This window comes from Rhinolophus sinicus, chromosome 18 (assembly GCF_057876585.1).
Source record: "Rhinolophus sinicus isolate RSI-liver-muscle chromosome 18, RSI-T2T, whole genome shotgun sequence".
In the NCBI taxonomy this organism is placed as follows: Eukaryota; Metazoa; Chordata; class Mammalia; order Chiroptera; family Rhinolophidae; genus Rhinolophus; species Rhinolophus sinicus.
In genome coordinates, this window is record NC_142518.1 from 111,216,084 (window position 1) to 111,238,383 (window position 22,300).

Consider the following 22,300-nt stretch of genomic DNA (forward strand, 5'->3'; position numbering starts at 1 on the left):
GATGTCCTGTCTACAGATAACTCCCCACCATCGTTGTAGAAGGCTGTAGAGGGCTCTGGCATCAGACTGGGCCTGGGTCCCAGGCAGCGCTTCCTTCAGCAGGGCTCCCATCATACATCCTAAAGACTCCACTCGTGTCTCCCCACTCAGTTCCTGACCCCATGCCCAACTGCCCAGCAGATGGCTCCTAACTACCAGATGATTCTGCCACCCCCAAGCCGGGAGCCACTCGCCCAAGGGACTCAACAGCGACCATCTCTAGGGTCTGTCTGAAATGTTCATCTGCATGTGTCACTCCCCTGCAGCGGACAGTTGCTGTTTGGGGCCACTGTACAGCTCTCCCCAAGAACCTGGCTTTTGTTGCGAATGACCCTCTCCCTCCCACAACCCATTTATGTCCAGGGCGCTGGCATCCCACCACCCAGCTCACGACGGCCAAAATGATTGGAGGCACGACCCAGTTCTGACCAATGAGAGGACAGCATTTATTTGCTGGAGGTGGGAAAGAAGTGTGAGAAAGAAGCTACACTACAGGGTGCGAAGGTGCTCCTTGTTGGAAGGTGCTCCTTGCTGGCTGTGAATGAGGGATTCGGTGGAAGCGGCAGGCAGCCATCTTTTGATCCTGAGGCGGCGGCCTGGGATGAAGCAGACACTGCAGAGTGCAGAGGGGAGGTAGGAAGAAACTGGGTATTTGGTAAAATTGTTCATCTGCTGCCAATACCCCTGGACTTCTCAGTTTTGTAAACCGGTAAGTTTCCTTTATTGTTTAAACCAATTTCCTTTATGGTTAAACCAGTTATTGGAAACCAAAAGCAGCCTAGCCAACAGTTCTTTTTGGATCAAAGTCTCACATTCACCTTTAGTGCTATTTAAAATTTCAACATAAACTTCCTGACTCAATATAAATCAGAGCATTGGCAAGTCTGTCACATGAGCTGCCAGACGACACAGGCTCCTAAGCTGGCCCTGCTGTTTGTTCCCAGCTCTCAGGTGGGGCCAGGGGCTTCTGTCTGCTCTTCAAAGCCTTCATCCATTGGGCCTCTGTCTGTCTTCCCAGCCCAGGGACCCAGCGTTTGCCCCACGAGGCCCAGGTAGGAGGGCCTCACGCAGGGAGGGTGGCGAGGCTGGAGCGTCCTCCTGTGCACGTGGCTTCCTTCCAGCCTTGGCTGCCCTGGGTGCCCCCTTCCAAGGAGCAGGTGCTTGGATGATGTCTAGTGCCCACACCAGGCAGGGTGGGATGACCAGTGTCACTAGCCTCTGCTTCTGCCCCCTCCCTGGTATCCCAAGGTTTCTTCTCAGGCAGTGAGGGGCGTGCAAGGTGAAAAGTTCCTGTGCACTTGTGGCCGGGGAGGGTCCGCTTCCACACTGGGGGTGAGTGCATGGTGTTGGGGCCTGGCTCTGGCACTTCACCCACCATCCCTAAGAAGCAAGAACTACCCGCGTCCAGAGGGAGAGAAACAGAGGGGGTACCCAGGGAAGAGCTGTGACAGGAAGGGCCAGGACACCCCTCTCTGGGCCACAGTGGCCACTGATTGGCTTTTGGCCTCAGTTTGTTTAGAGAACACAAAGGGGAGAACTGCTGCAGACCCCCGCCCCCCAGGGCTGGGGTAAGGATGAAGGAAATTGAATGAGGTTTAAGGAGTGGCCCTCACTGGGCAGAGTCAATGATTGGGGATGCACGTGGCACAGGGACTTGCCTGAGGTCACACCACAGAGCTGGGCGACGTTCATCCCCGACTCCCCAACCTGCTTTTCCCACGTCGAGTGCACACGGGCTGCAGCAGCTGAGGTGCCCAGGGCTGGCTGTCACTTGGCTTCCTGCCAATGCTGGACCTGCCAGAGGTCTGGAAAGGAGTCACTTGAGGGTTTATTTTCAGTGGGCTTAACACGAAATGTCAAAGCCCATCCCTCGGAACCTTCCGAACAGCCCCTCTCTCCTCATCCTGAGGCACTTCTAGAAGCTGGATGGACTTGGATTCTGGCTCCCCCACTTCACTGCCAGGAACCTCGGCTGTCTCACCTTCTGTGCGAGGTGCGGGAGCAAACCCAGGTCGAGTGCTTTGAGTGGTGCCTGGCACCTAAAAAGAGCTGGGTACAGGTACCTGGTTACCTGCCAGCTATTATTATTATGAGCCAAATTGCAACATGAGAACACATTTAATGCTACATGCAGCTTGCAGCCTGGCTGGGCTCATCCCATACTCCATGAATCCTATTTGGAGAACCCCTTCTCCACAGCTTCAGTGACTTCGGGGTGCAGGAAGCGGCTAGCTAAACGTTCGATGTCATCCAGGGTCAGGCGGCTGAGGGACCTCTCATAATCCTGAGGAGAGAAGGCCCGAGGATTCAGGGATTGCCAGTGGGGGCACACAAGGGCAGAGGCCGGGGCTGGGAGCAGCTGGGGCAGGAGGGACCCGCTCAGGCTAGCCTTCTCACCCTCTGTAGTTGATCCAGGACTCTGCTGGCATCTGCAGCACTGAAGTGGCGGGCCAAAACTTTGGCAATCAGCTGCCAGGCCGGTGGACGCGGGGGTGGGGCCTCGGTCAGTCTGCGGGCGGCGGCACTTTCTTCCAGTAACACCTTCTCCAGAGGTTTGACCACTAGGTTGAGCTTGGAATTGGGCCCAATGCTGTAATCGGAGAGTCTTTTCCCATCTGCCAAAAAGAGATGGATGAAGTCGTTACCCACAGCGGTGGGGGTGGACTCAGAGAGCTGCGGCATCTGGCTCAGGAGGTTCTGCCACCGACCGGACGGTCAAGGCGCCGCCACCCCATCCATCACACTGCACCCTGGCTCGGCCTGGACACCCGGTCCGCCGACCTCCTGCGGGGCTCCCTGGGCATTTCCTCTCCCCGTTACCTGCCAGGGCCTTGCCCTTGAACAGCAGCCGCTGCTGGCGCACCGGGATGTTCAGCTTCTCTGAGACCACATGTTTCAGCGTGGACACCAGCTCGTCTTCCGACACCTGGCCAGGCCGAGGGTGGGAGCGGCGGTTGAGCCCGCGGCCCCCGCTAAGGACAGCTCTCTCGGCCTCCCCGGCGCGGCTGGCCCGCCCGCCCCATCCCCGCCCTCGGCCCGGCCCAGCGCCCGGTGGGGGGAGGGGGGAGTGCGCTGGCCGGACCAGCGGCGGAGACCCGGCGACGCTACCTGCAGGCTGCACTCGCGGCCCTGGAGTGCCTTCACCGTTAGCTGCATGGCGGCCGCGGCGTCCACTCCCGCGGGCGTGCACCCCAACAGTCCCCGCCGCCGCCCCGGGCGCGCGCCGGAACAGCCCGCCGCCGCCGGAAGCAGCGAGAGGGGCGCGCCCAGCGCTCTGGCTCCGCCTCCGCCCCGCCCCTTCCCTGTCACCCTCGCTGTCCCGCCTCGCACCCGCACCGGGACACCCCAGGCTGACAGGTCCCCGCTGGCGACCGTGCAGGAGGGCTCGCCAGGACGGGTAGGAGGACTGAGCTGGGCCAAGTGGGCTTAGTCTGGGAGCCGCTCGCCCGCCTGGGGCCTGGCCCGCCCTGAGTTCCCAGCCTGTTAGTGGAGCAGATCTGTGCAGTTGCCAAGTCACCGTCTCCCTGGAGTCAACAAAGGGCCCCGCCCTGCCACGCTTGCCCCACTCACTGCCCAGGGGCCTTCTGCCCCCTCCTTTCTAGTCTGGGGGCGGAAAGCCAACTGAGCTTGGGAACAGGCAGGGGAGGAAGGCCTCTGCCCTCATTCTCCCACCGCTCATTCTAGAACAGAGAGGCCCACCTCTCACAGAGAGGGGATGGAGGGGAAGGAGGACTGAGAGAGAAAGTCTGTGCATAAGTCACCGTGGCACCCAAGCCAGTCCTCCACCCTGGCCCACACCTACCCAGTCACACCCTTCGGACCCCCACCACCAGGCCCCAAAGGGCAAAGATCAGAAAGGACCCAAGCTTGCTTCTCTCTTTTATTGAAATATATTTTCTGGGCAGTGCCCACCTACCTAAATCAGCAAGGCCTCTTTGGCACTGAAAGCTGGAGAATAAAAAACCAGTAAAAAAAATAAGCCTGGATTTTTCTGAGTGCATAGTGCATGAAAACTAAAGGCCTTTGGTACACAAGAACTGTGGGGACAGTAGGTGGAGGGTAAGGGCTGAGGGTGGCCAAAGCTTGACCCAGGGGCCTCAGGGAACTGGGAACAGGCTGCTATAGATGAAGTGGCCAATGACCAAGGCCAGCATCTCTGAGGTGCCACTCAGTGCTACAATGAAGGGGGCCTGGGAGGCGTAGTCAGCCTGAAGGCGGCGGAGGGACAGCTGCAGCATGGCCAAGGCCAGTAGGCTGTTCTGTACCCCTACCTCAATGCTGACTGTCCGCCGTTGGGCCACTGGCAGCTTTAGGCATGTGGCCAGGCAGTAGCCTACCAGCAGGCCAACCAGGGGCACAGTGAGGCCCACCAGCACGATGGGCAGCCTGACGTCTGCCAGGATGAAGACCCCCATGCGGTAGGCGAGGAAGAGGCCGCCCAGGAGCAGCACAAAGCTGAAGGGCTTGATGACCTGCAGCAACAGCTGGGAGAGCTTGGGAAGCTTGGACTTGATAAGCACGCCTGCTGCGATGGGGATGGCGACGAACAGCAGGCTCCCCAGGATCTTGGAGATGGGCACGTGGAGTGTTTCGTGGATACTCAGCAGGCGGCTGTAGACAGCTGAGGACAGTGGCAGTAAGCAAGTGGCAGCCACTGTGGAGATGAAAGTCATGGAGATGGCCAGGGTGACATCCCCTCCCAGGAGGAGGCTGAAGAGGTAGCTCCCGCCGCCGCCAGGCGACGAGCAGGTGATGATGAGACCCAGAGCAAGGGCCTTGGGCAGCATGAAGACCTTGGCCATCAGGAAAGCATAGAAGGGCATGACTAGAAACTGGCCCAGGAGGCCCAGCAGCATGGGCTGGGGGCTCTGCAGGAGCTCCTTCAGAACCTTGAGCTCCACTTTGCACCCGAACGAACACTTGTTGACAAAGATAAGAGGCAGGAGCAGGTAGAGTATTGGGTTCTCCGAGAAGTGGACCTGGTCGGCACCAAGGATGGCGGGGGCATCTTCGGCAGGCAAAACCTTGATGCAGAAATCTCTCCGCTCCTCGATCAGCACGGGTGGGGTCTGACGGGGATCCATGAGCTGGATGTGGAGTGGGGCTTGCCCGGACAGACCTGAGTAGATGCTCACCACGAAGCCGCCGCCGCCGCCGCCGCCCCAGGTTATGGCACTCACATTCTTGATGGTCAGTACCTCTGTGTCCAGAGAGGTGACGCTCAGCACCGGGCTGGGCCCTGCCCAGTTGCCCTGGCCCGGGTACTGGCTTGAGATCACAATGATGCCCTCACTCTTCTCTGGGAATTCGAACTCCACCACGGAACCATCCCCGATGCTCAAGTAGCGGCCCCCTGGCAGTGGCCCAGGATGGCCAAGCACCGTGCTGACGTTGGCGCAGGCTGCTCCCTGGGCCCCCCACGGTAGGCTGACAAGCAGCACGGCAGCCCTGAGCATGCCCAGGGAGGCTGTGCAACGACTGCCACCTCCCAGGCCAGGCCGTGACTGGGACCTGCCCCTCCGAAACACCATGGCTCCTTCCGGAGGACGGTGTGCCCAGGCCCTTTGCAGCTTAGGAGAGCAGCCCCACTGGTGCCTTCAGGATGTCATGAGAAGGGTCCATGGGTAGGGCCTGGCCCTGTTCTGCCTTCCTTGATGGCAGAGCTCTTCCTGAGGAGAGAAAGCACACAGAGAGGTGGCTGGTGAGGGTGAGCAGCAGGAAGCCCAGGAGCGTGGGGACCTGGAAGCTCACTGCTGAGACACCCATCAGGGCCCCCTGCCCCAAGCCTGGAAACAAAAAGGCAATGCCTAGTGCTGGCCCTTGAGTGCCATTTGGCTGTCCCCTCCCCCAGCACAGCTGCCTCAAGCTTGCCATCCCTCACCCAGAGAGGCCACCTACAGATAGGAGCTCCCGATCAGCCTGCCTACACCTGCTGACTTCCCTGGGCTTGCCCCCAGCACGGCAACCCTCTGGAGATGTCCTGATATCAAGGGATTCTGGAGAGTCACCTCCGATCCTGTCACCACTAGCCTGCTCCGCACCAGCTTCAAGACACAGTACAGCGGAGCCACATCAAGCAGTGCCACATCAAGCAGTGCCACAACCAGGATGAAATCTCGGAAAGGTTGCCCAGCGACGACAAAGAGACAAGCCCAAGGAGAGCAAAGGGTGCTGATGGGAAAGATGGGCTCAGGCCAGATCAAGAGGCCATTAGAGAGCAGGTTAGGGCGGCTAAGTGTCATCCCTCGGGCAGAAAGCAATCGGCAAAGTGGTGTCGGCAGTGGTGACCATCAGGCCAAAGGCTGGTGTCCACAACTGACATGCAGCTGTGGCTACCTGGCCTACCCTACCTGCTGCCGGCAGTGTGATAGGGGTCCTGGGGGAGGGAGCAGGGAAGTTGCTGGAAAGGGCAGCAGGAGGGGGTCTGACAGGGCCACATGTCTGCTGGGGGGCTTCTCCTCCTTTTGTCAGAGTTCCCACTCCTCTGGCAGTCCCGGAATTGGAGCTCCTACAGCCGCTGTGTCACAGCTGACAGGCTTTGCTTGGAGTCCGGGGGCTCCTCCCCAGGCCCATATGCAATCCTACCAGAGCCCGGAACTCCCAGTGGGACTATGAATGTTTCTAGGAAGGACGGGAGCCTCGGGATGAAGAGGAGGTTCGCCTCGTTCTACTTCTCAATTTGGCCAGCCAACGCCCTATTGTCACATCCCCTGCTGGAACTGGGGCAACTAGGATGGGGACACGATGCTTTTTCATCACTGCTGTTGGTTGCTTCATGCCCTGCAGTGTCCCAGTCCTGGCAGAGGCCCCCGCCTCTCTAGATCCTATCAGTCTTTGGCCCTGGGCTCCCTCATCCGAGACCGGGGATCAAGAGTAGTAGGTGGAGGGCAGGTTAAGCAAAAGGCTCATCTGCGGGAAAGGTTCCTCTCTACCCCCTGGGACGCCATGGCCTCTGCTGGTTTGGAGTTTGGGTTACTTACCCTGGAGGCTTTGATCCAGCCTTGTGTCCCACCGCTGAAGAGGGAGGCAGGAAAAGCAGAGGGAGTATGAGGAATAAAGTGGAGGGGAGTCACAGGGAAAAGACGAAGGCACACGGGACTGCAGCCACCGTGGTGGCGTGAATCAGTTCAGAAGGGAGAGGAGGCTAAGGGCCATTCACCCTGTCCTTCCAGTACAGCTGGCGGCTTTGAGTCACTGCACGAGGGGTCTGGCCCAGATCCCACACCATTTCTGCTTGAAGGGTCGGAAGACTTTGAACAGATGCACCCCAAGGCAGGGAAGAGAACCCCGGGCCGGCCGCTTTCTCCACACCGGCCGAATGACTGTTCGGTGTTAGGGCAGTAGTCAGTGCTGACCCAGGGCTCCTCCCTACCTAGGAGTCGGGAAGTTGTCGGATTGGTCACCAGCAGAGCTCGGCGCGAACCCGGGAGTGAGGGAGGGAAGGGAAGGCGCGCCGTTGCCGGGCTCTCGCTGCCGCCCCGCAGCTGACAGCCCAGCGACCCGCCCGGCGGTCCCGGGGTTGCAGCGGGGGAGTCCTCACGTCATTCACAGGCCCCGCGATCGCGCCAGGCCTCACCAACACCGGGCGGCGGCCCTTCCACACCGGGCCTGGCCGCCCGCCCGGGCGAACACGGAGCCGGGCCGGGGCCAGAGGCCGCTGTCCGCCCGCCCTTTCCGGCCCGAGGCTCTCACCTGCCTACAGCCCCCGAGCTCGGCGCCGGCGCCAGCGCCTGCCGGGCCGGCGGACGCTTGCGAGCTCGGCCCGCTGGGGCCCCGCCCCATTCGCCTTCGGCCCCACCTTCCGCCCCGCCTCGCGCGCTCGCTCCGCCTCCACCGCGGCCGCGGGCTAACCTAAGGCGGCTGTGGCCGGTTACAACCGGATGTGACGGCTCTGGGAGCGACAGGCCGGCGCAGGCGCACGAGCCTGGACACCTTCCGGGTCGCGGTTGGTCTGCGCTGGGCGCGGCTCCTTATAGTGCTCTCGCTGTGGGTCCGAGTCTTCTGTGATTGCCGCCACTGGGGTGACCGGCTCCGGGTAGGGGCCCCAGTCATTCCCAAACATTCTGCGACCTCTGGGGGCAGTGGGACACAGGCTTAGCCGTTAGCAGAGCTGGGATGCCTGGACTCAGGGTTTCGGTCACGTTTCCGGGGGGCCCAGCCCCGGGGCCCGAGGGCCGGGTCCGACCAAGCCGGGGTCTGGGTCCCAGGCTCGGCCTGGTTCCACCTCCCTTCGTTCAAGAATAGACCAAGTGCCTCTTTGCACACTGTGAAACATCAGTGGACTTGTCCGCCTTTCAAAACTACTTGGCGCCACCAGCAAGGTCCGGAGGCTTCTCAGAAGAGGAATGCAAATAGATGGCATAAGGTTGGGCAGAAAGGTGGTGAGGGTGTACACAGGACATGGGAAGACTGAGCAACTGGAGAGTGGAACGGCATTTGCGTTCAGTCTGCCAGTGGGTCAGTGGCTACCCACTGCTCGGGAACAACCTGCTGTCACGGCTGTGATGGAGGCCACCGGTCCCTAAAGTTGCAGGGACTTACCCCCGTGAGGTGTGCAAGACAGACACATCGTTGAGAATGTCTTGAAAAACATATCGTCTCCTTTTAATTTTTCAAATAAAGAGTAATTTTAATAAAAACCTATTAAACTTATTTAAATACATTTTATTTTAAAATTTATATTTGTGTTTTGTAAAGTTCAGACTCGTACATGCTTATTATACATAAGCAGATATACACATGGTGGGTATGCACACTGAGGAGGGTTTGATTTATGTCGGTGATCAAACACACTCAGAGGCCATAGCTCTAGGCTGTTCTTTAGCCTCAGAGCGTAAGTTGTGTGTGTGTGGACGTAGTGTCCTGGAACATTGGCACTGTCCCTCTCAAATAGGGTTGAGGGGTCCTGATGGAAGCAGGCTGGCACAAGTGAGAGGGCTGGCCTTGGCACAGCTGCGTTGAAGACTGGAGTCTGCCAAAGGGCGGTGGGGTAGGGCTGTCCAAGGACAGGGTAAAGCTGGCCAGAGGGAGGAGGGGAATGTGTCCAGGGGAAGAACCAGGGACGGAAAACCTAAAAGATGTGCCCCCCTGGAGGAAACCTGTGTTTTTATATTCCAACCGAATGGGAACTGCTATCAGGACAAGGAGAGCAAATGCAGCCAGAAGGCTGCTCCCCATCATCGTCAGTCACTTCAGCCTTCCCTGAGAAGCCAGAGTGGGCTGCTGGGGTGTCTGACATGAGGGAATTTGGAGGCCTTCTCTGCAGGCAAAAGGGATAGCTAAATTAAAGGCAAGAGAATGTTCATAGTTTATTTAACGAAATAATAATTTACCCAAGAAGAGGAGGAAGGGCTCTACAAAAAAAGTCAAAGATACCTAGTTTCAAAAGAGAAGTCACTGGACTGAGAACAGATTAAACAAATGATAGTGACTGCCAAAGCAACATACATGCACTGCAGATGGGAGACCTGCCACAGGACTACGTAATAGGGTCACGATGGTGACCATGAGGAGTGCCCACCCTCTGCTGTTCAGGCAGCGGCCTCCAGGAATACTATGTGGTGAACAGGTATGCATGGAAGGCATGTTCTATACAAGCACAGGATGGGATGCATGTAGTATTTACAGGGAAGTATAGTGCCTGCCCCGCCTTAGGTTACAGCACCTCAATTTCCTTTGGGGGAACCACCTCTCCTCCACTCTGTACACAAGGTTTGCATGTGGGTTACCCCGAACTGTGGCCTCTGGGGTGGGCACATCAGAGCCACATAGACTGATGCAAGGATAAACCCATAATCCTGTCTGGACCAATGAGAGTCCCCAGGGACTTGTACTGGAACTACTGGGAAGGTGGGAGCTCTTTAGGCTGAGGTTGCTAAACTGGGACCTCTCTATGATTGCTCCCCCTATGTGGGGGAGACAGCATATTTGAAAAGGAATCATACAGAGAAAAACAGCCAAAAGATGGAGAGAGCCCATGACATTGGGGCTAGAGTCCCCGGGGGCTTTGGGGTGCATCACAGGAGCAATAAGTCTCCCTCCTGTCATAACTTACTTATTTTTGCTTCTGTCAGTTTGAGTTGGGATTCTGGTACTTGTAACCGAGGATGTCAACTCCTAAAGGGCAGGACTGCACTCCACACCGACATCAGCTTCCGAATGTGTGTGAGGCCAAGTGGGGGATAAAGCTGGCCCGCAGTTTCCATCCATGTGACTTTGGCGACCCCCAGTGAGGGCACAGCCCCCTGAGGAGTTAGGGGCTATCACTGGGGCTCATGCCGTCTCCAGCATGTAACTGCCTGGCCCAGGGCGGGTCCTTGGTGAATGTTTGGGGATGGTCAGGCAGTCACAGCAGCGGTTTGAGAGGTAGTGGGGTCTACATGCCTCCCAGCCTTGCAGTACAGACCTTCAGTGAGGTTCCATTTCATTTGATCATTGTGATAGCCTGATGGGGACACTGGGGTTCACTTACACTATTCTACTTTGAGGGATGTTTGAAATTTTCTGTAAGAAAAAAAACGAACATATGTATGATACTATAACGGTAGATACACATCATTACATATTTGTCAGACCCACAGACTGTCCAACACAAGAGGGAACCCTAATGTCCACTTTGGGCTTTGGGTGATGATGATGTCAGTGGGGTGGGGTATGTATGTGGGAACTCTGTCTCTGTACTTCCTGCTCACATGGAAAATGCTTGGCACAAGGTCAGGCTGGGTGTCAGCTTCCATGATCACCATCTCCAGGGCAAGCAGCCTGGGCCTTCCTCGTGTCTCCGCTTCCCTGACTCTTCCCGCTCTTGGCATCACAACCAAAGCCTCTCCCTCCCGGGCTGTCCCCAGGCTGCCCATTCCTCTTCTGCCTGCTCCTTAAATCTTTTGTTTCTTGACACTGTGCTTGTACTCGGGCAGCACTGAACCCCTAGAAAGCAGAGGCTCAGGAAGCCCACCTCCAGAGCAGGACGTATAAGTCCATCAACCTGGCCACGGGCCCCTCGAGGTTGCCTGGCTGGCACCCCGATTCTTCACATATAGGAAGTTCAAAATGCCTTCTCTTCTTTTTCTGACCCCAGACCACTTCTGCACCCCTCAGATGTGGTAATCTAGCAAAACTCCTAGTAGTTTCTTGCTGATTCTTGATCAATGAGTGGAAATATAACTGTCATCTGTAAGAAATGCCAAATAGCCCATGTACTTGGCCCTTCGCAGCCCTGAGTTCAAAGGCATCCAAGATGAGTGCTGCAGGGAGACACACTAGCTCTTGAGGGAGGCTGGGTGTAGGGGGGAGGCACCTGGACTGGTTTTAATCCTCACCCGTGTCCTTACAGGCCTGTGCTGTGTCCGAGGGACTCAGTGGGTTTCCTTTGGCCCCAATGAACAGGACTCTCTCCCAGGCAAGGGATCGGGCTGCCAGCTGGGCAGCTGCTCTGCTCACCCATGAGTCACACACAGCTCAGCCCAGTGGCAGGAGCCCTGGAGACTAAGGCTGTGGGGACAGGTCGGCTGAGCCTCTGGGACATGTCCCTCCCCTCCAGGACAATGCTACCCCTGACTCCTCACTGAATGCACTTCATTCCACTGAGGATATCAATTTATTAAGAGTTCATCTAGAAGGCGGGCCATCTGACAAACTGCAGGACCACCACGCACTGCACTAGGGACCTTGCTCATGCTCGCTACGTTACTGCCCAGGCTGGCCAGGCTCCAAGGCGGTCCCTTCCTGCACACAGCAGGACAGGAGGCCACCAGGTCCCCTGCCTCGGCCGACATGGGGACACCATGGCTTTCACAGGTGCGGCTCACCAGAAGGAATCACACTGGAAACAGGACTAGCCTGCAGAGCAGTGAGCAGCTCTGGGATAAAGAGGTTCTAGAAGATGCCTCAACCAGCCGGCTGTGCAGTGAGGGGGTGAGCACCCAGGGCCTTGTGGCTGGAGGTGCTTGGGAATTGTGTGGGGGCTGAGTAGAGACAGAGGCTTTAGGAAAAGAAGGTGGGTACCTGGGCTCCCCTGACAAAGCACGATGGGCTGGCCCTTGTAGCCCCCACCACCAGTCATACTCCAGTCACTAGTCACCACCATGGAGCCCTGATGTGTTGGGGTAAGAGAGCACTCCTGGCCGGGTGTGGCATCGGGCCTCAGCCCTGTGCTGGTGCTGCCGCCGCCGCCGCTGCCGCCGCCTCCAACACCAGGCACACACAGCCTCCCTCAGCCTGGTTCTTGCGCTCGGCCGGCTAGCTGGCCGTGGTCTTCCTTGGGATGCAGCCTTCCATTTCTAGCGCCTCGGGCCAGCCTTCGTACTTATTGGTGTGCTTACTGTTCTTCACGTGCTGTGGGGTGGGAGGAGCAGGAAGTCATAGCCTCAGCCTTCAGGCACAGGGGACAGACAGAGCTTTCAGTTGCCTTGTGCTGGTCAACCAGCTGTGCACTCTCATGGCATTCATCCCCTCTGTCTGTTCCAGTGCCTTGATTTTCTCATCTAAAAATGGCAATAGCTGCACTGGCATGTCCCCCGTTCCAGGTGGAGTGTGTGTGTGTGTGTGTGTGTGTGTGTGTGTGTGTGTGTGTTGGGCGGTCAACTTCTCAGTACTTCTGTGGGCCTGGCACATACCAGGAAGGTAAGTGGGGAGTATGTGTATGTCCCCACCTTTCCCCAGCCCACACAGAGCTGCTGGAAGAGTAAGGTCAGAGGGCGTGTTTCTTCTTTGGGGGGTTAGCTGCTCTTTTGGCAGTGAGAGCCTTCTAGAAACCACTGGAACAGCCTGTTTGTCTTGTCCTGCAGTGGGAAGCAGAGCTTGGGGACACCATGGCATTCACAGGACTAGGAGCCTCCCAAAAATGAGGATGGCACCTCTCACAGGGCCTGACACATGTGGCCCCAGAGGAGCAGTCAGCCGATGGCAGCTAGGGATGGTGGGAGGAGAGCATGCAGTGGGAATTGGGGTACTGGGTTTTGGGAGGATGGGACAAGACTAAGTGCCTTGAAGATGTCTGGCAGAAAAGTTTTTTAGTTGTGAGTCTTGCCAATATGAAAGCTTTGCCCTTTAAAGACACTTTAGGATAAAATCCATACAGGACAGGGATGGTCAAAGTTACTGCCCCTCCTATGCAGACCAGGAGGAGATGAGGGCTGCCCCTCTGTGGGGCAGAATTTAGGGAAGTCTGCAGCATGAACAGAAGGGAACCTCATGGGATGCAGGCAGAAGGGGCAGGCCAGCTGCCCTGGGCTGGGAAGCAGAGGTGCCAGGCTCTCCACCCATACCTGCTCAAAGGGGCTCTTGTTCTGCACCCCCTTGGCCCCCACAAACACCCAGCTGTCCCGGAAGGCCAATTCCTTGATGTTTTTGCTGCCCAGATCACTGAAAAGCTTCCTGGTCTCTTCATTCATCCTGCCACACAGAAGGAAGAGATGTGAGCCATCACCATAGGACAGCGAGCCTGAGGCTGGCGCTTGGCAATCACTTACTTGGTGGCTGGGTCGTCATAGGATGCCACAAACACTAGGGTGCCTTCATGCAGTGGCCGGATAAACTTCAGCAGCTCGTTGACATCTAGGGATACAGGTCCCATCGAACACACAGCATCAAGCACCACTGAGCCCCCGCCCACACCAACCCCTGTCCTCCAAACAAGGACACTTAAAGTAGGGATCAGGCCAGGGACACACCTGACCAAGGGTCAGGAAGTAAGTACAGGGACAAACTGGGTTAAGAAGCTAGGGCTGTCCCCATGACCTGTCCCTCCCCCTGCCTTTTCTGAACCCAAGGAAGTGTTCAAGAAGCCCCCAGTGAATGGATAGAGAGAGAGAAGTTTTTCATGGAAGGACACCCAGTCGTTACGGTGCATAGTCAAAAATTGGGAGGCCATGGCCGCCACTCACCTCCTGCCCACATGTCGAAGGCCCGGGCCTCGATGAGCTCACCGCTGACCCCTGGGTCAAGTAGGAGATGGAATCGTGCTGGGCAAGCTGCCAGGGCAACTCCACCCTACCACCTTGGTTCCCCCAGACCAGGCTCACCACATGGCATGGCCACAGGGTGCAGCCCTTCTGGAAGCTTTTCAAATATCCCCCCATATCATGACAACTGTGCGCCCCTTGTTTAGACAGCTGCAGCCTACCCAAGGCTGCAGACCTTCTGCCTTGCATGAGGCCCACCAGGAGCTCCCCACAAAGCACCCTGCAGCTTCCTGGGGACTTCCTGGAGCAGTCATCCTTTATTGCTACCATGCTTCTGTTCATTGGGTCACTTATGTGGAGCCTTCAGCTAGCACAGATCCCTTACCCACCTTCCTGGGAATTCCCGAGGGGAGGGGAGGGCCAAACACCCAGATGAGGAGCAGGTGGGGAGGAAGGCAGCAGGTCACAGCAGGGCTCTAGTTTCCTGGACCGAACTGACTCCCATCACCGGGACTCACCATTCACCAGGGCGATGTTCAGTCCACGGCCCACGTTGTCCTTGACACTGCTCATGAGCCTGCAGGGGACAAAGCGCTCAAGTGGCACGGCTGCTCTGCTCTCCCTTGACCCTTGCCGACCCAGCTTCCAACCCCCATTCCCTCCCCCACCTCACCCTGTGCACCCCAGGGGCTCACATCTTGTCCTCAAGGCAGATCTTAGGTCCGATGACATTGGCAGCGCCACTGACCATGCGGAAGGCCAGGTGCTCTTCAGGACATGGCTGGGGCAGGCCACACTTGTACTTCCTGGCCCGTGGCTCTGGGTGGGGACAGCAGGGGTCACTGGAGGTCTGAGGGGGAGGTCAGGACCAGCCCACAGGGAGGAATGAGTGACCACATAGCAAGGGACCAGTGGGGGAGGGTCCATGGCTCAGGCCAAGGACAGGGACATTTCCAGACACTCTATCTGCTGGGGCTGGCCTCAGGGCATGGTGACAGGGACCTCAGGGAGGCTTCTCTGCCCCTGGTGGGAAAAGAGAAAGAAGGAGCAGCTGGGAGGGCAACTGCACAGATTAGTGCATGGCCAGACAGATTGCTGAACAGAGCACCTGATTCCCACAAACTGGAGGTGGGAGGACAGGAGGAGGATGGCCTCTGTCACAGGTTGAATTGTGTCCCCACAAAAGACTTGTTGAAGCTCTAAATCCCAGTACCTCATAATGTCACCCTATTTGGAAATAGGGTCATTGACGATATCATTCGTTAAAATGAAATCATTCTGGAGTAGGGTAGCCATCAATTCAATGATAAGTATCCTTATAAGAGACAGAAGAGAAGACATAGACATGGAGAAGTTCATGTCAAGATGGAGGCAGAGACTGGAGTGATGTGGCCACGAGCCAAGGGACACCTGGGCCACCAGAAGCTGGAAGAGTCAGTAAGGACGCTCCCCTAGAGCCTTCAGAGGGCACGGCAGCCCCAGGAAATCAATTCATTTGGATACCAGGAATTGGGCTGCTGCTGTAACAAATCCCTAAAAATGTGGACATGGCTTTGGAACTGTGTAATGAGTAGAGGCTGCAGAATTTTGAGGGTGCATTTAAGCAAAGACCCAGATTGCCTTAAAGAGACTACTGGTACAAATATGGATGTTACAGGTGATTGTGGTGAAGGCTCAGATAAAAAAGAGAGCAGAGCAGTAGAGAAAGCGTCTATCGTCTTGGAGAATACATATATATGATGACCAGAATGTTGCTGGAAATGGGCATGTTCAAGGCTGTTCTCATAAGATCGCAGGTGGAAATGGAAAGCATGTTACTGGACACTGGAGGAAACGCCATCCTTGTCATAAAGTGGCCAAGAGCTTGGCCAAATTGTGTTCTCATGTTTTGGAGAAGGTAAAACTTATAAATGCTGAACTGGGATATTTCGCTGAGCAAATTTCCAAGCAAAGTGTTGAGGGCACAGCCTGGCTTCTCTGGGACCATCTCACCGTAAGACGTGAAAGGAGAGAATAGAGTGAGAAAGGAATTGTTAAATAGAAAGGAACCAGAACATGAAGATTTGGAAAATTCTCAGCCTAATCATATTGCAAAAAGTGGAGAAAGCATGATCTGGAGAGAACCCAGGAGTGTGGCCAGACAATTGTTCACTAAAGAGCTGAGCTGGTGACTTGTGGATGCACTCAACCACATCAGCAAAAGCCAGGAGCAGACATGGGATTATCCAGGAAAGACCTGGAGGATCCTCTTGTCTTATAGGTTAGATAGACTCTCATGAATTGCACAGGGGACCAACAAAGTTTTTGAGAATTTTATAACCAGAAACACGGCTGGCCTGGACTGAAAGGGACAGAGAAAGGATGGAAGGGTGACTCTGTGGGCAGCACGGTGGCTGTAGAGGCCAGAGATAACACAGGCCCAGAGGGTAGGACCATCCCCCACACTGGTAGGCCCAGAGGACAGAGTATTGGGCCACAGAGGATTCTTCTCCGGCCTTGAAAACTAATGGAATTTGCCCCGCTAGGTTTTGGGCTTGCTTGGGACTGGTGACTGAACCCTTTATTCCTTCTAGTATCTCCCTTTTGGAATGGGAATGTCTATATATGCCTGTCCCACCAGTATATTCTGGAAGCAGGTTACTTTCTTTCTAGGCTCACACCATGCAAGCACCTCCAGCAGGCTGTGATAGCTAGTTTGGGGAGGGATGAATGGAGAATAGAAACCCTGGGGGACTAGGGGCAGGCAGGGGTGTCACAAAAGTAGTATGAGGGGCAGGCCCAGGGGAGGAGCAGGGAGGTGACAGGAGCCTTACCTGCTGTCACTGAGTTCTCTGTGCCTGTGGATAGAGAATTGTTTCTGTTAGCGTGGAGGCCTCCTGGGACCTGCAGAATGGCAGCCTGGCCCTATTCCATGAAGTCAAGGTGGTGGGGCAGCAGGCTCAAAGGCCCAGGGCTAAGCCAGGCTGACCTTGTCACATTACTGCTCCAGTCTAAATGATGTACAGATGCAAAGCTCCCTGCTCCAGGAAAAGGGCAACCTGGATTTGTAAAAGTACTTAGGTGACCCGTCACCAGTGATGGGTGTAGAGTCCCTCCCCATCTCAGAGCTCAGTGGAAAGCCGGCAAGGAGCAATCAGGACATCGACCTTAATGTTTACCAGATGTCCCCCTGCCCCTCACTTGGGCCCCACCGACTCCAACTGGGCCTAGAATTCTAATCAGTGGGGATCGGCTTTCCCAGCTGAATCAACTGGGTGATAGGGGAAAGGCTGTTCTGGGTGCCAGGAGACAGACTTAAGGCAGCTACATGTGGCCAGCCATGAAGAGGCAGACAACCCAGGCTTCACCCATCCCCACCCTGAGCTTCAGCCTGCAGGCCCAGGTGGCCACCCTGATGACCGCCATGGCGAGGCAAGGACCAGAGTTTCACACTCACTGATAAAGAGTTGCTGGATGCGAGGAAAGCCACTGCCTGGACCGCCCAGGAGGATGCTGGCCACGATCCAGGTGAGGCCCACAGTGACAACCAGGGCCACGATTCGGAAGGGGCCTGGAGGCAGGACACACAAGGTAAGGTCACTCCGATGCCAGTGAGCTCCAAATAACCCGAAGGCCTCTCATGACCACATCTCCCCGTCTACTCAGGAAGAAGTGACTGGAGGACAGGAAGGGGCAGACCTATTGCCATCCACCAGGCCCGAGTGGGGGACTCGAGCTCCTGGCAGGCAGAAGAAGGAATCTGAGTTCCAACTGCAAGGCTCTCGGCTTGCTTCTCCTTGGCAAGTATGGAGGGGCCTTCCTGAGCTCACTGTTCAAGAGGGCTCCAGCACTCGCTCAGGAGCCCCCTAACTTCCTGCCTCTGAGGCTGCCAATGTATTCGTGTCCCATCCATCCTGTCCCCTTTTTCTTCTGTTGTGACATAGGAGAAGGATCCTACTCCTTTTAAAGCCAGTCCTGCTGTGAACTGGACCCTGAGCTCTCCTCTCCGCCCAGGTTCCTTGTAACAGCCATCATTCCATCTCACTCTGTCTCTTCTATTTTCAACATCTCCCCACGTAAGACAGCACAGAAGGAAAAGGCCTCCTTCAGAATCACATCCCATCCACTGTTCTCTCCCCTCCCTTTTTCTTTTCCGTCAGCACCTCCAAAGTCATCTATGCTGCCTCTTTCCATAATCTCCCCTTCCACTCTCTCTCAACCTACTCCAACCTGGCACTGCCTCCATCACCCCACCGAAACAGCTTGTTGCCAAGGCCACCTAGGACCTTCTTGGTGTCAACTCCCTGGGTCACCTGTGAGCCCTGATCTTCCTTGACATCTCCGTTAATGGCCTAGGCCCTCCTGTTGGAAACAGTTGTCCACTGGCTTCCAGGACAGCACACTCTGACCCTATCTGGACACTCCTCATCCTCCCTGCTTGGATCGTCCTCCTCTGCCCTCCCCTGAAAAGCAAGACTTCTGTCCCAGGCTGCCTTCTCTGCCTCTACTCTACTCTCCTCCCTCTACCCTCCCTATAGGTGCTCTCATCTACTCCTGGCCTTGAATTAACCCCCAGGGAGCAGTGCCTATTTCCTTGCCTCAGCCTTGAGGCTATACCCTCCAGGCAGTTCCTCACTAGCATGCTCCACTGGAATACATTCATAATGCTGCAACCTCAGCAGGTCTGAATGCCAATTCCTGAGTTCTGCTCTCCACCCCCAAGCTGTCCCTCCCTAAGCCATCTTCACCTTTGGTGTCCAGCTGTGCGGTTGGATATGAACCCGGCCCAGCACTGGGTTTATATCCAACCCCACAACCACTTTGGTCAGTTTCTCCTCTAAGACCATGGCCTCTGCACCCTGCCCCTCTCCATCCAGCCCTGACATTCCCTGGAGCTCTCTCCCACAACTCATTTTCCAAACAGCAGCCAGTTATCTGAGTTGGGAGAAACTGACTATCCCAATCTTCATCTCACAGCTTGGGGAGCTGAAATCCTCAGAAGTAAAAGGATTTGTTCAAGGTCATAGAAAGTGTGCTCGTGCAGCATCCTCCGTTTCCAAAAGCAAACCCAGTGGTCCACCTGGGCCCCTCCAGACACAGACCTCTGTACACCTGGCCCTCCAGATGGGTCCCTTTTCCAACTCTCTCAGGTTCACTGGGGATGCCACCCACCTGCCAACCTCATGTCCACTTGTCCCGCTGGGTTGGGGCCGCCGGCAGGTGCACTGTTTGGGGATAACAAAGCAGAGGAGCAGGTTTGGGTGGGGGTCAGGGGTCAGCCAGTGCTGGGCCGTTGCTGCGGGATGGGCGCGATCCGTGCACCGACTCGTTCGTCCAAACACCTGGCCAGGCTCCTCGGGAATGCGGAGAGAAGCCCTGTCAGGACACAAGGGGCCTCAGAAACCTATTGGCTCACGATCGATTAAGCCCAGGGGAGCCTCTGGGGCTGGAAAGTGGCTCTTTCGGACACGGGCCCCTCCCGTGGGAGGCACTGAGCTCAGAACGTCCCTCCGTGCCTGGGGGCCCTGGGGGCTGGCGACGCGGGCTGGGCTGGACGGAGACTTGCCTGGCCGTGGGGAGATGCGAGCTCAGTCGGGGGCAGCCCCGTCAGGCCAGCCGGGGCGCCCCACTCTGCTCTACGAGGGGAGGCGAGAGAAGTACCGCAACTCAGCCCCACAGGCCTGGCAATGGCGGCTCGGGCGGGGACAGAGCCCGCCAGCGCCACCCCTTGCCTTGGGTTAGGGCTGTGCCTCTCAGAACCCCAGGTTAGGTGGACCAGCAGAGGCCCCGCCCCTGGCCCTGCGGAGCCCCGCCTCCACCTTTTGCTCCAGCTTGAGTGGGAGGGGCCACGTCACCCCGCCTCTGACGTATGCGCAGGAGGATCTGGCCCCACCCCTAACCCCACGTATGCCCCGCCCCAGAAGTCTCCCATCAGATTCCTCTTTGGTGGGTGATTCCAGCTCCCTAAACTTAAAGGGCTGGTTTTAGGTTGTTGCCCTACGGTAGGATTTCTTTTTTTGTGTGTGTGTGTGAAGATTTGTTCCCCCAAATTACAGTTGACATTCGATATTATTTTATATTAATTTCAGGTGTACAGCATAGTGTTTAGACATCTATATAATTTACAAAGTGATCCCGGGATTAGTCTAGTCCCCACCTGTCACTATACGTAGTTATTACAATATTATTGATTATATTCCCTGTGCAGTACTTTACATCCTCGTGGTGACTATTTTTAAAACTACCAATTTGTAGTTTTTGATCCCTTCAGCTTTTTCACCCACTGCGGTCGGGTTTCTAAAGCCTGGGAAGAGGTGCATGGATCTAGGGCATAACTAGAAATTGTTTTAAAGTTGATATGTGTGCCTTTTAGAAACCTGAAGGTACAGAAGAGCACATAGGGGAGAACACCAGGACGTGACGAGCCAGAGGCAACGAGGCTCAGCCTCCCGACCGATGCCTTTCCTCTCCTGTGATGTCTACATGGAAGCTTGTTCAGTCTCCCACGTCGCTCTGATAATGGGAGGGGAAAACTCCTGCCTGCTTCTCTAGTCTCCTTCAGGAAGGCATCCGTCACACTGCCCGATGCACTGGGAGAGCTGGGGCCACCCCTGTCAGCTGGACCTGTCTTTCTGAAGGGCAGCAGCAGGATGGCACGGGAACCACAGAAATACCTGTGCCCTTTGACCCAACGACCCCACTTGTGGAAACCTTCCTAAGGAAAGAGTCCAAAATACAGAGAAAGCTTGTAGAGCCAAGCAGTGACCAGCTTTTGGTTAATATCCGGTAGCTTCTGCACTGGCATATACAACACTCTCATTCTCCTTAACAAGATCGCAGTAATCAGTTTCAGGACCCTACTGCTGCAGCAGGGGGTTGTATTTGGGTTTTGTCATGGAATCTGGGATTAGAGATAATGATGACTATTTGCCAAACGGTCTCTTATTTGTGGGTACTGAACCTTGGGCAGGCACCATGTCTCCCTCAGTGGTCTTTCCTGCAATGCTGCTATTTGTGGTGCCCACCAGAGGGAACTCCCAGTAACTCACACTCCAGGGTTGCCAGCCAGGCATGGGGCATCTGCCAGGCTGGTAGTTCTTAGAGCAGTGTTTACATCTTGTTCACAGCAGGCATTTTGGAAAAGTTGGTTTGAGTCCCCTTTGGGGTCCAGAGGCACATCCACTACCCCCAAGTATATACCACATGGTCACGTGATGGGCCAGAGGCCTAGGATTCAGTTCCAGGGCTGCTGTGCCTCGTGGGGCAGCCTCATACAAGTCCCTTATTTTCTCTGGGATTGTTTTTCAATGGGAACGCAGAGAGGATTAGGCCCTGCCCCAGTGCAGGCAACCAGCATGAGGTGGCCCTTTCGCCGGTATCCCAGGGGAGCTCCCATAGCTGAGGTGCCAGTTGACTGTTTTTCCGTGGGTTCTCATGTCTCTGCCTCAGTGTAGGCACCCAGACCTGAGGTGACAGTTGATGCCATCAACTAATCCCTCATTCCCCTCTCTGTTAGACACCAACCGTTGGGGTTTCAGTTGATGGTAATCACATAGGCCTGTGTGCTTCTGCCCCAGAGCAGGTACCTCTATCCCAGAGTAGGCACTCGGAGCTGAGGTGACAGATGGTGGCCTCAAGTCTTTGTTCAGTGTAGGCACCCAGAGCTCTAGTGACAGCTGACTGTCCTCACCTGGGGCCTCTTGCCTCTCTACCCTAGATTAGGCAACCAAATTTCAGGTGATAGTTGAATGCCCTCATCTGAGGCCCTCTCTGCTGCAGTGTAGGAATCTAGAGCTGAGGTGACAGTTGACGTCCCCCACTTAGTCCTTCATGCCTCTGCCTATATTTAACGACCCAGAACTGATGTGACAGTTGAACGACCTCAGTGGTCCTTCATTCCCTTCTAGTGTAGGCACTAAGATCTGTGTTTTCCGTTGACTGTCCTCACCTGGGCTTTCATGTCTCTGACCCTATGCAGGCACCCAGTGTGAAGTGATAGTTGATGGTCCCCAATTGGGCCCTTATGTCTCCGCCTGGCCCCTCATTTTCCTTTCTGGTGTAGAGATTAATATCAGGGCTTTCAGTTGATGCTGTCACCTGGGCCCTAATGTCTCTGACATGCGCAACTGCACAGAGCTGAGGTGTTGAGGGCCCTCGTGTCTCTGCCCCAGTATAGCTCCCATTACTGGTGTTACTGGTGTGTCTTGGGTTCTCATGCTCTGCCTCGGGGTAGGGTCCCAGATCTGAGGTACACGTGAATACCCTCATCTGTCACTTGAGCTTAGGCATCAAGAGCTTTGTCACAAGAGCTAATGTGGAAGGTGACTTTCCACTCCTGGGCCCTTAAGCCTTGCCCTAATCTAATCTAGGCATCCGGAAGT

At 56.1% G+C, this 22,300-nt stretch overlaps 3 protein-coding genes across 6 annotated transcripts; all 3 read right to left on the reverse strand.

Moving 5' to 3' along the window:
- Window positions 1–461: 461 nt before the first annotated feature.
- UBL4A (ubiquitin like 4A) lies at window positions 462–3,305 on the reverse strand. 2 transcript variants are annotated; one of them, XR_016019978.1, is made up of 5 exons: window positions 3,148–3,303; window positions 2,860–2,965; window positions 2,437–2,654; window positions 1,698–2,323; window positions 462–652 (listed from the first exon to the last, which is right to left on the reverse strand). XR_016019978.1 is itself a non-coding variant. In XM_019719171.3 (4 exons), the coding sequence occupies exons 1-4, from the start codon at window positions 3,193–3,195 to the stop codon at window positions 2,213–2,215; spliced, it is 483 nt and encodes a 160-aa protein (XP_019574730.1). In that variant the 5' UTR covers window positions 3,196–3,305; the 3' UTR covers window positions 462–2,212. The 2 variants fall into 2 exon arrangements, 1 of the variants encoding a protein (XP_019574730.1); XM_019719171.3 differs by having other exon boundaries at window positions 462–2,323; window positions 3,148–3,305.
- Window positions 3,306–3,906: 601 nt separating this feature from the next.
- SLC10A3 (solute carrier family 10 member 3) lies at window positions 3,907–7,836 on the reverse strand. 2 transcript variants are annotated; one of them, XM_019719173.3, is made up of 2 exons: window positions 7,732–7,836; window positions 3,907–5,708 (listed from the first exon to the last, which is right to left on the reverse strand). In XM_019719173.3, the coding sequence occupies exon 2, from the start codon at window positions 5,568–5,570 to the stop codon at window positions 4,137–4,139; it is 1,434 nt and encodes a 477-aa protein (XP_019574732.3). In that variant the 5' UTR covers window positions 5,571–5,708; window positions 7,732–7,836; the 3' UTR covers window positions 3,907–4,136. The 2 variants fall into 2 exon arrangements, with proteins under 2 accessions (XP_019574732.3, XP_019574731.3); XM_019719172.3 differs by having other exon boundaries at window positions 7,020–7,803.
- A 3,780-nt stretch (window positions 7,837–11,616) lies between these two features.
- Window positions 11,617–19,667, reverse strand: FAM3A (FAM3 metabolism regulating signaling molecule A). Of its 2 annotated transcripts, none has more exons than XM_019719165.3 (10): window positions 19,486–19,667; window positions 19,092–19,295; window positions 17,377–17,490; window positions 16,754–16,777; window positions 14,636–14,759; window positions 14,459–14,517; window positions 13,923–13,973; window positions 13,509–13,593; window positions 13,305–13,431; window positions 11,617–12,372 (listed from the first exon to the last, which is right to left on the reverse strand). In XM_019719165.3, exons 2-10 carry the CDS (start codon window positions 19,102–19,104, stop codon window positions 12,277–12,279), a joined length of 693 nt encoding a protein of 230 aa, XP_019574724.2. In that variant the 5' UTR covers window positions 19,105–19,295; window positions 19,486–19,667; the 3' UTR covers window positions 11,617–12,276. The 2 variants fall into 2 exon arrangements, with proteins under 2 accessions (XP_019574724.2, XP_019574726.2); XM_019719167.3 differs by having other exon boundaries at window positions 19,092–19,144; window positions 19,486–19,626.
- Window positions 19,668–22,300: the final 2,633 nt, after the last annotated feature.

Excerpts from the sequence above, each read along its gene's own strand:
- UBL4A (XM_019719171.3), bottom strand. The coding sequence starts at position 3,195 with ATGCAGCTAACGGTGAAGGCACTCCAGGGCCGCGAGTGCAGCCTGCAG. Across the intron at positions 2,966-3,147 it reads GCCGCGAGTGCAGCCTGCAG|GTGTCGGAAGACGAGCTGGT; the intron begins GTAGCGTCGCCG and ends CGGCCTGGCCAG. Across the intron at positions 2,324-2,436 it reads TCCTGGATCAACTACAGAGG|GATTATGAGAGGTCCCTCAG; the intron begins GTGAGAAGGCTA and ends TTCTCTCCTCAG.
- SLC10A3 (XM_019719173.3), bottom strand. The coding sequence starts at position 5,570 with ATGGTGTTTCGGAGGGGCAGGTCCCAGTCACGGCCTGGCCTGGGAGGT.
- FAM3A (XM_019719165.3), bottom strand. Across the intron at positions 13,594-13,922 it reads CTTCGACATGTGGGCAGGAG|ATGTCAACGAGCTGCTGAAG; the intron begins GTGAGTGGCGGC and ends CTGTATCCCTAG. Across the intron at positions 13,432-13,508 it reads TATGACGACCCAGCCACCAA|GATGAATGAAGAGACCAGGA; the intron begins GTAAGTGATTGC and ends TCTGTGTGGCAG.